Source organism: Lipophrys pholis, assembly GCF_963383615.2.
Source record: "Lipophrys pholis genome assembly, chromosome: 8".
Classification (NCBI taxonomy): domain Eukaryota; kingdom Metazoa; phylum Chordata; class Actinopteri; order Blenniiformes; family Blenniidae; genus Lipophrys; species Lipophrys pholis.
In genome coordinates this window covers 27,326,766-27,340,021 of record NC_137630.1, presented here as the reverse complement: position 1 = coordinate 27,340,021, position 13,256 = coordinate 27,326,766, and the positions used below count along the sequence as shown (strand labels likewise).

The 13,256-nt window shown below is 43.9% G+C and overlaps 1 protein-coding gene across 2 annotated transcripts in view; it reads left to right on the top strand.

Moving 5' to 3' along the window:
- The window catches only part of prickle3 (prickle homolog 3), a 28,477-nt gene that overhangs the window by 13,248 nt on the left and 1,973 nt on the right, over window positions 1-13,256 (top strand). Inside the window, exons 1-9 of one of the 2 annotated variants that reach the window (XM_080469347.1) lie at window positions 1,153-1,325; window positions 6,104-6,287; window positions 6,539-6,652; window positions 7,750-7,887; window positions 8,206-8,409; window positions 10,980-11,166; window positions 11,930-12,274; window positions 12,385-12,663; window positions 12,780-13,151. In XM_080469347.1, coding sequence (XP_080325473.1) covers window positions 6,177-6,287; window positions 6,539-6,652; window positions 7,750-7,887; window positions 8,206-8,409; window positions 10,980-11,166; window positions 11,930-12,274; window positions 12,385-12,663; window positions 12,780-13,151 — 1,750 coding nt within the window. In that variant the 5' untranslated portion in view covers window positions 1,153-1,325; window positions 6,104-6,176. Of the gene's footprint in view, window positions 1-1,152; window positions 1,326-6,103; window positions 6,288-6,538; window positions 6,653-7,749; window positions 7,888-8,205; window positions 8,410-10,979; window positions 11,167-11,929; window positions 12,275-12,384; window positions 12,664-12,779; window positions 13,152-13,256 lie in introns of those variants that run through there. The other variant, XM_080469346.1, reaches the window with a different exon arrangement.

Here is a 13,256-nt window from a genome sequence, read left to right as displayed (position 1 = left end):
TATTCAGTTGTGAAAATGACCATAAAACCAAAGGATGAGGTCGTGTTTTTTGAGCATTGATCATTGCGTTTTGCCTCCCTGGACATCAGCAAACTGAGCCAGTATTGAGTTGATTGTTGGAACATTTTCTACAGTAATTCAGTCGGACGCCGGCAGGCAGAGGTCAACTGTACCTTCAACTGTACAACAAAAAGTGTTTAGTCCCCCAGATGTCGTCACGACTGTTCCATCTTTCATGTTTGTGTGGTGTATACTCACCTTTATCTTACTCTTCTTCACCCATCAGTCATCAAGTTGGCTGTTCCTGAAGATTCTCTGCTCACAGCTTCTCCAGCTCAATCTTTTCTTCTGCTCCGAAACCAAATGTCGTCGTAGCATTAAATGCGGTTGTAACAAACCATTTTTGTTTAATACCGTCGTGCTTCGGGTTCACTCCCCTGTTTTTCAAGTATTAGTGAGATGTTGTTGACGATAAAGAATGCGAGCATGTCCGCCAGCAGCCATATTTTCAGTGAGTGGCTAAATGAGCTGGTTTGAGTTGGAAGCCGTGTCGTGACTTCAATAAGCCCTGCTGTCTGTTGGATATTTCACCAGAGACACTCTGTTGTCATGCATGGCCATCTTGATCACATAACATGACGAATGCTGCACAGCAGAGCGTTGCTCATGGGCTCAAAAAATAAAATAAATCTGCTCCTCTTCTTTCTATGATTAATAACTGCATCAGAGCTACAATCGTCCCATCTGTTGTGAGTCAGTCGCAGCAGTTCAGTCAGAGGAGGGCGGCCGCAGCGAGTTTACTCTTCGTCATTGTTACTCGGACTGTGACGTTTCGTGTCTTCGATGGCGGCGTGAGTAGACTGCAAAGACTTAATTAGAACCAGCAAAAAGAACATTTTGTTTCTACCTTATCTTAGTCAGCAAACATAAGAAACACATGAGCTCAAGTGTACTTGTGGGGGATGAGCGGGTGTTTTGTGTAGTGTAGTGTAGTGTAGTGTGTGTGTGTGTGTGTGTGTGTGTGTGTGTGTGTGTGTGTGTGTGTGTGTGTGGATGTCGCCGGCGCTGTGAAACCTTTTGTTTGAGCGCACTGTCGGGACGTAGGAGGGTGGGAGTCGTCGGGGGTGGCGGGGACATTGAAAAGAGCCACTCACACAGAGAAGTTATCACATGGGGAAGAGCTGCTATAGAATAAACCGCTCCGACTGACGGCCGGCGAGACAGCCAGAGACTCTTGGAAGACGTGTGTGAGTTTCAGAGGACGGAAGTTTGGATGGGGCATCGTCAGCAGGACAGCTTGGAGTGATTTGTCATGATTATAGCAGGTAATGAAGAAACCATAATTTACGGTTTGAGAGGGTTGAAGGGGAAAGAGACTTAAACGGTCATTAAAGTGGGATCATGTTGGTTCACTGACTGGCTTTCTGTGCGTTTGAATGGTGATTATGTTGCTCTGAGCATTTATGTGGAGTTGTTAAGTGTACAGATGCTGTTGTTGTCAAACTCCTTGTTTATACAGTTTGCATGCTGTCGTATATCAGAACCTCAGAACAAACTGTGATATTATGTTGAATGTCTGTTTCATTTCAGATAAAAACAAAAACTAAACAAACCAGAGCGCTGGCTCGTGTGTCACCGGTTTAATTTAGGACCAATTATGGTATCTAGAGAAATGATAGAATCAAAATAGAAACTTTACAGAATGCAGTGAATACTATCGTTGCACCAAAAGACAAACAATTGTGGCTTTTTTGTTGTTTAAGCTAATTAAAATTCATGTAGTGTGAAATTGAACTTCTTCATATCTAAATATTTACTGTTCTATTTAATGATCCCATTGGAAAAAATTATGCTTCCTTATCTGTTTTTTTGTTGTTGTTTTTTTCGAAGTTAGTGACTCGCATCATGACCATATGTATGATATATGTTAAATAAGAGCAAACTAAAAACACTAACGTCATCAGATGTACCAACCGTCTCATTAGCATTGTTTTGGTGCGGCCGAGTAAATTTATGCTGCGTTAGGGAAAAGCCTTCAGGCACCGTCGCCAACAGTCGCGGCCTGTTATCATGCGTTACAATTATTAGAACGAAACGGTGGCGAATCATCACAAATCATTACGCATGGTCACCAATATTGTTCCGCGCCATTGCACGCCACTGCACATCGTCACCTTCCGTCTCTAAAGTTGCGAATCGGGAGAATTTGATAAACACAGTATATGGCTCTGCACACAACCCCAGTCGTTCTACCATCAGCTGCTGAACAGATCCCATTGCTCCCATTGGCCATTTAAAAACCCTATTCAGATGGGTTAAGGCACATTAAGAACGTTATGAATGACGGGAGAATGTTCTTCGTAGCACATCGTGCCAATGTGTAAACGCAGCACGGGCAGGTTGTGTAGTATTTCTATTGCTCTTTTCTTTTCAAAAGTGAGCATTAACTTTTCAATCAAGGGAATATTTGGAGTAAACTAAAAAAATCTATACCATTTATTATTGTTTGGTCAACAATCTCACTGTACACTCACTGCTCTTTTAATCTCACTGTACTTGTACATGTTACAATAAAAGGCATTCTATTCTATTCTCAAAGTGAAACAATAATCCAAAAAAATGAAAATGTGAAAAAGCATCTTGTAAAGCCTGACAAGCATAAACCAAAAGATACTCGGTCTGTTTGAAAGGACTCGAGCAACCAGAAAATAAACAGTCTGCATTAAAACTTTCTATTTTCTCCAGATTTCACTAATAAGACGCAGATATTTCATTGTACCTTCACAGAGAAAACCCCAATATTGCAATAAAGGAGAGGCAGAAAAGTCTCCAGAACCAGAATGGAAGGTAGCGGGTTTGTACTTTGCACTGTTTGGGGGTAGAAGAGAGGAAAACAGAATAGGACAGAGACAAAGAGCAGCAAGCGCACAACCAAGATGACATCAGATGGCAGGGTGAGCCACAGATGCAGATTTGATGAAGGAAAGATGCAGAGATCACAAACTTCCAGTGCCACTGTCAGAGAAGAGAAGAGAAACTTCATGACATGTAATGGTAACATATGGACGTATGAATGAAGAAAGCAGAGAAGCTCAGAGCTATGAAGTATGTTTCCTAGCAGTCTAGTCTGATCGTTGGAAGTTCTGCCTCCGATTCTACGTTTACAAACTCTATGGACTTTAGTTGCTGCAGTTCTAGATATGTGATACCTGCATGAGGCAATCTTGTATTTTTCCAGTATTTTGTCTGATAAACATCCGAAGAGAAGTTGTGAATGTCTTGTGTCGTCTCAAGCTTGAATTAGACTCTTCACTGTAATCCAGTCGTCCGTGAGTCTTTTATTATTCCAACAGTCGGACTGACTGTCAGTGAACTGGTTGACAGTGGTTAGAATTAAATCCTTAAGAAATAGTCTTTCGCCTCTTACATGCATTCATTCTGCCAACGTTCACCACTACAATCAATGTGTTTATCATTAAATCTCCCTCAGTAAGGAGCGTTCCAAATGCTTTTTTTGTTTAGTTTTTTTCATAAATGAGCACTAAATGTGGTTCTTGTCTAAGGAGGACAAACTGGCTTAGTGGTGTAGCATTAATAAATGAGTAGGACAAAGCTCTGCCCAGCAGGATCCTTTAAACTGCGAGGACGAAATGGCCTTTTAGAAAATGTCATGCTTTGAAGTTTATTGAAGTCATGATTAAACAACCACATGCAAAAAAGAAATAAAGAGCATTGGAGAGGCCTCCTCCGTGTCTGCACAATAACTACACTGTGCACTTTATTGGGGTTTCTGCTTGCAGTTACTGATTGGGGTTGCAGTCGTCAGCCTTTATTGTTTGTAGAAACGACGTAAGGAGATTTTTCGGTCCTGCCGGCAGGATCGTCTCCAGAGAAATCTGCACAAAGAGCGGCGAGACGTCGAGACGTCCCTGCATACTTTCATGCCCCCAAATTCCTCCAAATTGGCTCGTCTCTCGCTCACTGCAAGTTGCATGCGAGGGTCGGCACCTGCAGGTGATTACGGCCCGTTTCCAAAGGCTTTGATCGGGGATACTGATGAGTGTGGGCGGGGATGTCATGGGTCCGGCTGCGGTGAGACACGGTGCATCTGCAAATCTGGTGCCAAAAATGCCAAGTCTCTGGCTGTGACGGCATACATACTTACTTTACAGCCTTAGTGGCTGGTGGCAGCAACTCAAAGGTTTTGGTGCGTGAAGAAAATAAAAGCTGACTCAGCATGAAACAGGAAGCAAGTTTGAGCCAGATGAAAAGGCTGGATGGTGGGCGGTGTTACGGGACTAAATGGAAGGACAATTCAGAGCTTTGTGAACCCGGACAGGCACTGGAAGAACATGCAAACGTCATGAAATGAGCAAATGTAAAAAAAAATTGAAATGCAACTTATGCTGTTGTGAATCTTATAAAAAAGCATTGCCATTCCCGGAGCGGAATCTTTTTCGTCTGTTTTGTCAACGTCTGAATAATTTACCCGCCGTTGGTTCAAGTGAGAAATTCATGCAGTCGTTATTGGCTGTCACACATCTTCACGGTGCGATTATTTATGAGACGATTGATTAGAGGAGGAGTGCTGCTGCAGTTTACGAGCAGGGAAGTTTGAGCTTTTTGGCTGCGTTGGGGGGGTTGGGTGCTGGAATAAATCAGCTTTGTGCCTTGTGAACTTGAGCCACAAGTGCCAGCTGGCACGCTGTTATGCAACCGCACCAGAGATGCACACACGCAATACACGCCGCGTATGGCCGCGTTGTCAGTTTGCACCCGAGCCGACAGGCGCCCGCTCCCTCGCGGGCGCCTCGGGGTGCTTTATTCTGGCTCCACTGTTCCCACACACACACGCAGGCACACCCACCGCAAGACTGAATGTTGCGGAGAGTCCGAGGACAACGCGGGGCGTAATACGAGGCCGGGGGAGATTATTGCTCCCATCTTCACCTCTCTGGCTAAACTGCCTCGGATTGACAGCTTGGCTTATGTCAGTGACCTCATTTCCTGCTTGTTTGGTCAATAAAACCAGAGCAGCGCCAGTCCCCGATGCAGATCCTGTGTGATGAGGGCTCTGACGGCTCGGGCTTTGTTTTACATGACGTGGAGATTGTCTCCCTGTGACCTATCGCTCCTTATCGGGTTGTGACGGCTGTAGTTTCTGAGTGCCGAGAGCCTTGTTGAGTCAGCCTCAAGAATGTGTGTGGACAGGTTGGTGATGTGACGTCTCAACACAAAGGCTGTTCATAAATAGTAGAGTTACGATCTGTGGCAGTGCCCGGATAAGTGCAGTGCAAGGAGGACCTCCCGCTGAGGGATTCCTGTTGTTTGTTTCTAGGAACTTTAGTAACGCATCTTAAGATGACGTCTTCATGGATTCATGGCAGAATATTTCTACTTCGATTAGATTCCTTTGTTTTTCTGCGTTGCTGTTTGAGTGACCCGTAGAAAACTGTTGGTTTTTGTTTGGGTTCCATTTTCAAATGTTGTCAAACTTCTTTAAGTCTACAGTTGACTTTCACCAGGTCCAGCCACAAAACCCCAAAGTAATTTGACCGTTATTTGCACGTTTTGTATCATTTGTACGTCTACCAAGGGCGTAATAAAATCATTGGCGTATATTTATTTGTTTGTGTGTCTGTTGGCAAGATTACGTCAATATTTTCACCACAGATCGATGTTAAGCCATGGAAGACTCCATAACATTTTAGTGGTGATCCGGATCCGGATTTCATTTTATAGGGCTTATAAGGATTATGTCAAAACTACATGGCAGATTTTCACCAGTGATCGATGTTAGGAAAGCAGCGAAAACACGTTTTAAAAGTTAGAGCTGATCCAGATCTGGATTTCACTTCATAAAGCTTTTTTTTTTTTTTGGGAGTCCAGGTCAACCCCCGTCAGAAGTCTCTTGATTCCTCTTATTACTACATTAAGTTAGTTTATTTCTAAATAAGGGACTGAAAGTACAACTTCCCAATGAGAAAATATTCCAAATGTATTAATAACGCACTCACTGCAGTTTCTTTCTTAGTTTATTTTTTTTACATGTTTTCATTATTCGCCGGTGCCGTAAACCAGACTCTTCATCCATCTTCCACAGGAAGATCTGCGTGCACTGCAAGTGTGTGCGAGAGGAGCATGCCGTGCGCTCGGTGCCGGGGCAGCTGGAGAAGATGATGACCAAGCTGGTTTCAGACTTTCAGAGACACTCCATCTCCGACGACGACTCGGGCTGCGCCTCCGAGGAGTACGCCTGGGTCCCGCCCGGGCTCAAGCCCGAGCAGGTAGCAACCGCAGCACGGAGCAGACGCCGAGTAGAGACATAAATTTCACTTTAACACGAGCACCCGATGCTCATTTTCACCCGGACGTGTTCATGCACAGGCTGAAACTGATAAGTTGGAGGTTCAGGGGGGAAATATTCCGTTTTGATTTATGGCGCCTATTAGAGACGCTCCTGAATGTAATTGAATAAATTGTGTTTTGTATTTTCTCATTTCTGCGCTTGTGTGACCTGGCGCGTCTCCTCACACAGGTTTATCAGTACTTCAGCTGCTTACCAGAAGACAGAGTGCCTTATGTGAACAGCCCTGGTGAAAGATACCGAATCAAGCAGCTGCTGCACCAACTTCCGGCGCACGACAGCGAGGTAACGCCACCGACACTTGGAATGTTTCGGACTCTAAACTGCGAGGAGAAATCCAGTGAATTAATGTCATTTTTGAACATTAAATGGTTTGAATCACATTTTTCAATATGATCGAGACAGTGTCCGAAATTACCGTTTAAGTCTTTTTCATTTGTGCCATGTGTATTTAACTTTATTGCATAGAAATAACATGTCATTTCTAGTTGAAATAAAAAAAGCATGCCCAAATATGTTCATCTATGTCCATGCTATTCAGTATACTTATACAAAGTGCATTCAATACAATACAAGTCAGTTTCATTTATATATCTACAAACACATCATAGCTATCCCCTTGGTATGTTTACATCCACAAAAATACTAAGAATAATAACAACAATCTCATGTGAAGAAACATGTGTCCAGGCTGTCGTTGATTTGTAAGAGAGAAAAGGATAGGACGAAGAGAACAAACAATTCAAAGTTCACATCAGATTACAAGATAATCTACATGCTGGAGATGTGATGGAGGCACAAATCCTAAACTTCCACAGTTGAGAGATCCTGCAGGAAGGCACAGAGAGGAGAAGCTCAGACCATGGGTGAGCAACAGAGTTATTGACATGTGACACTGAAACGGGAATATATGGAGAAAGCATTAAAGGATTTCACCCAATATAAATCTATAGCAGCTGTACGTAAAGTGCCGAGGCTGTCCTGAGCCAGTCCGAACGATCAGCTTTGTCAAATAGAAAAAGTTTAAAGTCTGATCATGAAGGTAGAATCTGTGTGAGCGTCCCAAACCAAAACTTGGAGCTGGTCACAAGAGCAGAAAGCTCTGCCTCCAGGTTTATTTTTAGAAGCTAAACGAACCCAAAAGTCTGAGATTGAATTGTTATGATGGGATATTTCAGGACTTATGATGATACGTAAGACATGACGTCATTTGTAAATGTAGTTTTGTTGTTCTCACTGTTTCCTTTCATTTTTAAATAGATAACCGACAGATTTGTCAATAAAGTAGATCATCTTTTTGCAGTCCTAATGTGGCAGCCGCACACACGACGTTAGTCCAGTTGGTCTGCAGCCAGCACAGATTTGTCTGTGCTCTCTTGCAGCCTCAGTACTGTAACTCTCTGGATGATGAAGAGAAGAAGGAGCTGCGTCTGTTCAGCCAACAGAGGAAAAGAGAGAACTTGGGCCGAGGAGTCGTCAGGCTCTTCCCTGTAACCATGACCGGAGCCATCTGCCAGCAGGTGAAGAGGCGTTTTGAATTTCCTGTTTAAAATTTTTTTTTAAAAAATGCAGCAGATTGTCTGTCTTTTTATAACATTAATTAACATTATATATTAAAATTAAACAAACTCTGGAGTCACGTAGACAGGAGGTACAAGTAGGTGCAGGCATCGGTCACTTCGACTGATTACAGGCCTGTATGAGCATATCGCTCTACACCCTGGAGCATTCGCCATTTGTTGGAGAGGATATACTCCCCCTGTGCCCCCCCCCACCCCCCCCACCCCCACAACAACCCCCACACCCCCCTCCTCGCTCACCCACATCTATTTTTCCAGTGCGGCAAACAGATCTGCGGTGGAGATATCGCCGTGTTCGCCAGTCGGGCAGGACACAGCAGCAGTTGGCACCCTCAGTGTTTCCAGTGTGCCTCCTGCAGTGAGCTGCTGGTGGACCTCATCTACTTCTACCAGGACGGACAGATCTACTGCGGGCGGCACCACGCCGAGAGGCTGAAGCCGCGCTGCCAGGCCTGTGACGAGGTGATCCGTGTTCCACTGCAACGCCCGACTGAAACTTTGAAAATAGACCTTTGTTCCGTAGTTCAGGGATGTTTTTTAAAAGATTCAGTTGCTCATGACGACACAGAGATGAGAAGATTCATCTGCTTACAGCAGAGGTGGGAAAACAAAAAATCATGTTCACATAAATTTCTACAAACAGAAAAATGCTAATTCAGCCTCTTCACTTAAGTAAAAAGAGAAAACTTTTAAAAATGCTGCACTTTCTCGATAGACGATGATTTGACTGTGATAAGGAAGGTTCTTATGTACGTGCATGTTCACACATGCACACACTTAACTAATGTCACTCAGCTTCTATCAGAGTTTTGAATTAGAAACCAAAATAGTAGTAAACTGGCTGGACTGAACATAAATCTCTAATACTTCTATTTAGAACATTTCACTGGGAAGGATTTAAGTTTTGAAATGTGAACAGGAAGTCCTGGCATTCACACATTGTTGATATAAGTTTATTGGTCCTGAATTAAGATTAAAGTTCTGCAGCTTCAGTATGGATAACTGTTACTGTCAGCTGCTGAGAAGTTGAAAGAAGTTAGTTTGAAGAATGCAAAGAAAGGAAAGTATTTGTGTTCAAATGTTGGGAGTTTAGAAAAAAATCTGAAAAATAATTACTTCAACAAGCAACAGATACATGAAAACAATCTACACAAAGTACTAATACTTCTTTCCTGCCACCTCTGCCTTGCAGGAAACCTTTGCTCTTTTGATTCCTTTATATGTTTCATAAACTCCCAGTGACCCTTCGGCTGGTTCAAATCCCCCAATAATCCCTCAACTGCATGAAGCGCAACACACAGCAAAGTTGTAGAAGTTATAAAAGTCACGTTACCCACTGCCCACAGCTTTTAGATTCTTTTAAAAAAATTTTTAGAACAGATCAGACTTTTTTTGGACTTTAATCAGAAATTCAGACCTCAAGTGTTTAAGCTTTACTTTACAACCACACTCGCTTCAAATCAGTCCACTCCTTCACTTCTGCTCTTAAAGGAGACATATCATGCTTTTAAATCCTTCCTTTTTACATATAAATCATACAGTTGTGGTCTATACAACGCGAAACTGCAATGCTTGGGTCTGAATTCCTCATTATTATAGCTCCACAGGCCCCTTTTCAACCCCTTTTCTGATGTGCTTCTGAGAGCAACTCGTTTTGGGGCGGTCTCTTCAAATGCAAATGAGACACTTCATACCCCTCCTCCTCTCCAGGTTGCAGAGGTGACACTCGGTTCAACGTCACCCTGTTCGGCCATCTTTGTAGTTTGATAGAACAGATACAATTATCTAGCGGCGCAGAAACTTTATATTCACACATTATTTACAAAATGTCAACAACGGAAGATTTGTCCATCCAGCCATACATGTTGGAGCCAGAGTCGGACCCGGCGGAGCGAGATGAAAATGACGATGATGCACCTACAGAACAACGTCTTCATATGGATGTAACGCAATGGTGTGTTACTATATTTACACTAACTTCTCCATCCATGCCCACTACTACAATACTGCCTGTATTACAACGACTATTTAACACAGAAGTTACATTATAATCTAAAACGAGCACACAGCGCTAACATATGAAGACGGTGCAACTGCTAATGCTAACAAAACAATGACAGGGACGTCTTATCATCACACTTTTTAGCGTTATATACAGCTTACCGAAGTGCTCTGTTCGTCGTCTCCATAGATAGAAGGAACTGACCGCTCAATCAGACGAAGTCTTTCGGCAAATCCTTCTTTATACTGGCGGAGGTTGCTGAAGCAGTCGTCCTTAAAGTGATTCGCGCACACAAAAATGACCTTACCCACAGATGTGGGTACATTTCTGTGAAAAATAAAACTCAACCAGGCACTTCGAAAAGGTTCTGATGCTGGGAGACGGTGTAACGAAGCTTGTGGGTTACTACATCCAACAACCGAACATTTCGACTTATCCTCTCGTAACTTCGGTTGGACTACAAAATCGCAGCGAGAAACAAAAATGGCGGATTGCTCGAAATGTCGATGTCCTAATTTGGCAGTTCCGCTGAGAATACTGTGACGTCATTGTTCAAAAAACGTAATAGAGAATAGAAAAATCGAAACCGATCGCAAAATATGACCAAAACAGAATATAAAGATATCAACGGAGCACCTGAAGAGACTACTTTGAACTTTTCTGTACTTCTAAACACTCTAAATATACAACAAAATGCATTTAAGGGCTAAAAAAGTGGATTTAGCATGATATGTCCCCTTTAACTGCAACGTGCCCCCTACATGTCAAAGTGTAGGACGGTAAGGAACAATCACAACCTGTAGATAAAGACTCCCTAAGGTTTCTCCCAGTCGCTGCGCTCTGCTTGTGTTTCTCCTGGTTTGCTCTCGATCTGACCGCCGTCTCACTGGGATTTAGGAGATTACCTAGTTACCTAATGGAGCCACTGACCTGTTCAAGCGGCGGAGGCTGCAGGGGGGGCGCTGTTACCACGGTTTCCCCTGAAACCAGTGAATTCATCTCTGTGTCTCTGTTTTCCGCCCAATCCCAGATCATTCTGGCCGACGAGTGCACGGAGGCCGAAGGGCGATACTGGCACATGAAGCACTTCTGCTGTTTTGAGTGTGAGGCAGCGCTGGGCGGCCAGCGGTACATCATGAGAGAGAGTCGGCCGTACTGCTGCTCCTGCTACCAGTCGATGTACGCAGAGTACTGCGATACCTGCGGAGAACACATAGGTACCGGATTACTGTAACACTAATAGCATTTATCAACTTGTGCAATTTTCTTTCTTATTTTGATTTTTTTCAGCGTCTAATATCACAAATCACAAGTGGCTTTACGATCATTATTAGTATACATATTCATATTATACTGTCCAAAACCAACAGCTATCGAGTATTTATTTGCCACGTGTAAACAAAAATAAATAGATTAAAACTCCCTGTAAACTGTTGTGTTTGCAATTTAAGTTTTAAGCGGTTCACCAAACGTGTCCAAAGTCTAACTTCTTTAAAAATCATCTACTTTATTTCCAAATGAATTTCTCTTCATTTTTGTTTCATTGTAAAACAGTTTGTCACGCCTGCTTCTAAATATAAAGTAGTGGAAAGTAGAAGCAGAGTTCATGTGACAAAATGACTTGACAAGACATTAAAAAGCCTTAAAATTAGTTTAAGTTTAAAACTTTTCATGTGTCAGATTGTTTTAAAGTGACTGTCCAAATAAAGTACAAATTAGATTTGACTGCTTTCATGTTGGATTGAAGAGGTTCAGTTTAATTCAGTTCCCTCGTGTGAACTTTGTGTTCTCAGAATATCGTTTGCACAGCAGCATGAGATCAAACCTCCATAGAGCGGAAGCAAAGCAACCTTTTTATTCATTTATTTATTTATGTATTTTTAGATCATTTCATTTATACGTAGATCAATAACCTGGCATCACATTGATGAAAAGAAAATGTATAACAATGTTTGTAATGGTGTGATTATTTCCACTCAGGCATTGACCAGGGCCAGATGACGTACGAGGGTCAGCACTGGCACGCCGTGGAGTCTTGCTTCTGCTGCGCCCGCTGTGGGCTCCCTCTGCTGGGGCGTCCTTTCCTCCCCCGTGCGGGGCTCATCTACTGCTCCCGGCCGTGCTCGCTGGGCGAGGACCCCAATAACTCGGACTCGTGCGACTCGGCGCTGCACAGTCGAGCGCCCCATCAAAGCAGACGGGGTGGGACGTCCGAGAAGCACCGCCAGCTGCAGCAGTGTGGTTCCCCACTGCAGCCACTAGAGGGCATCAAGCCCATAACCGCGCCTGCAAAAGACTGCATCCATACTGCAGTGGAGACCAGAGGTGAAGATGATGCATTATACATGTCCCATTGAGTTTAAATATTCATCTACAGAGGATGGTTTTTTTCTTTTTCTTTATTCCAACATGTATATTTGCTTTGCTTCTCTCAGGTGTCCGCTGCACCGCTCCCGTTCAAAATGGAGTCACTTCGCCTGGTGGGCCCTCCCATCCCAGAGGCTCCTACGCACCTCTGCCCCACATTCATTTAGGAAATGGTTTAGGTCCGTCGTGGCCCAGCGACGTTCCGCATTACGCTTTACTCCCGGGGGATAAAAGTGTCAAACCTCCTGCTGGAGCTCTTCAGCTGAACGGACTGACGAGTTCAAGAAAAACCTCCACTAATAAAGACTGCAGAAACTGGGTGGAAAAGACGAATCAAGTTATGCAAGGTATCGGGAATAAGTTACTTTAAGACGCTCTAAAAACCCAACGAAAAATAAATCTTGAATAATCGCATCTCACAGCAAACTCACTGCAGCGTCTCGTGTGTTTTTTTTCTTTCCAGCATTTCCTCCTCAGACAAACTCGCATATGAACCAGATGATTTCACCCGACTCGCCTCCCCTCCCACCTCCTCTCCCACTAAAGAGTCGCGACCTGATGCCCCCGGAGTCGCCCCCGCCGGGCCTCCTCCGGCAGGACGACAGACCCCCGGACTCCCCGCCGCCGCTGACTCGCAGCAGCACGGCCAGAGTCAGCTTCAGGGAGCCAATCAGCAGCAGCTACTCCGTGGAGGAGGACGAGGATGAAGACGGGAACGAGGAGGAGCCCAACCAAGGCGAGGAGAACGAGCAGGAGGAGGAGGATGAGCGGGAGGGGGGCTTCGGAGGCAGGTTGCATCTACAAAAAGGCATCCCGCCGCAGATGGATCTGCTCGGTGAGAAACAAGTTTTACAGTGTGATGTTTACAAATCGCTTCCTTCATTCGTCAACGTGATCCCAGCTGAAGCTAAAGCAACCACCAGTTCATCACAGGACAAAG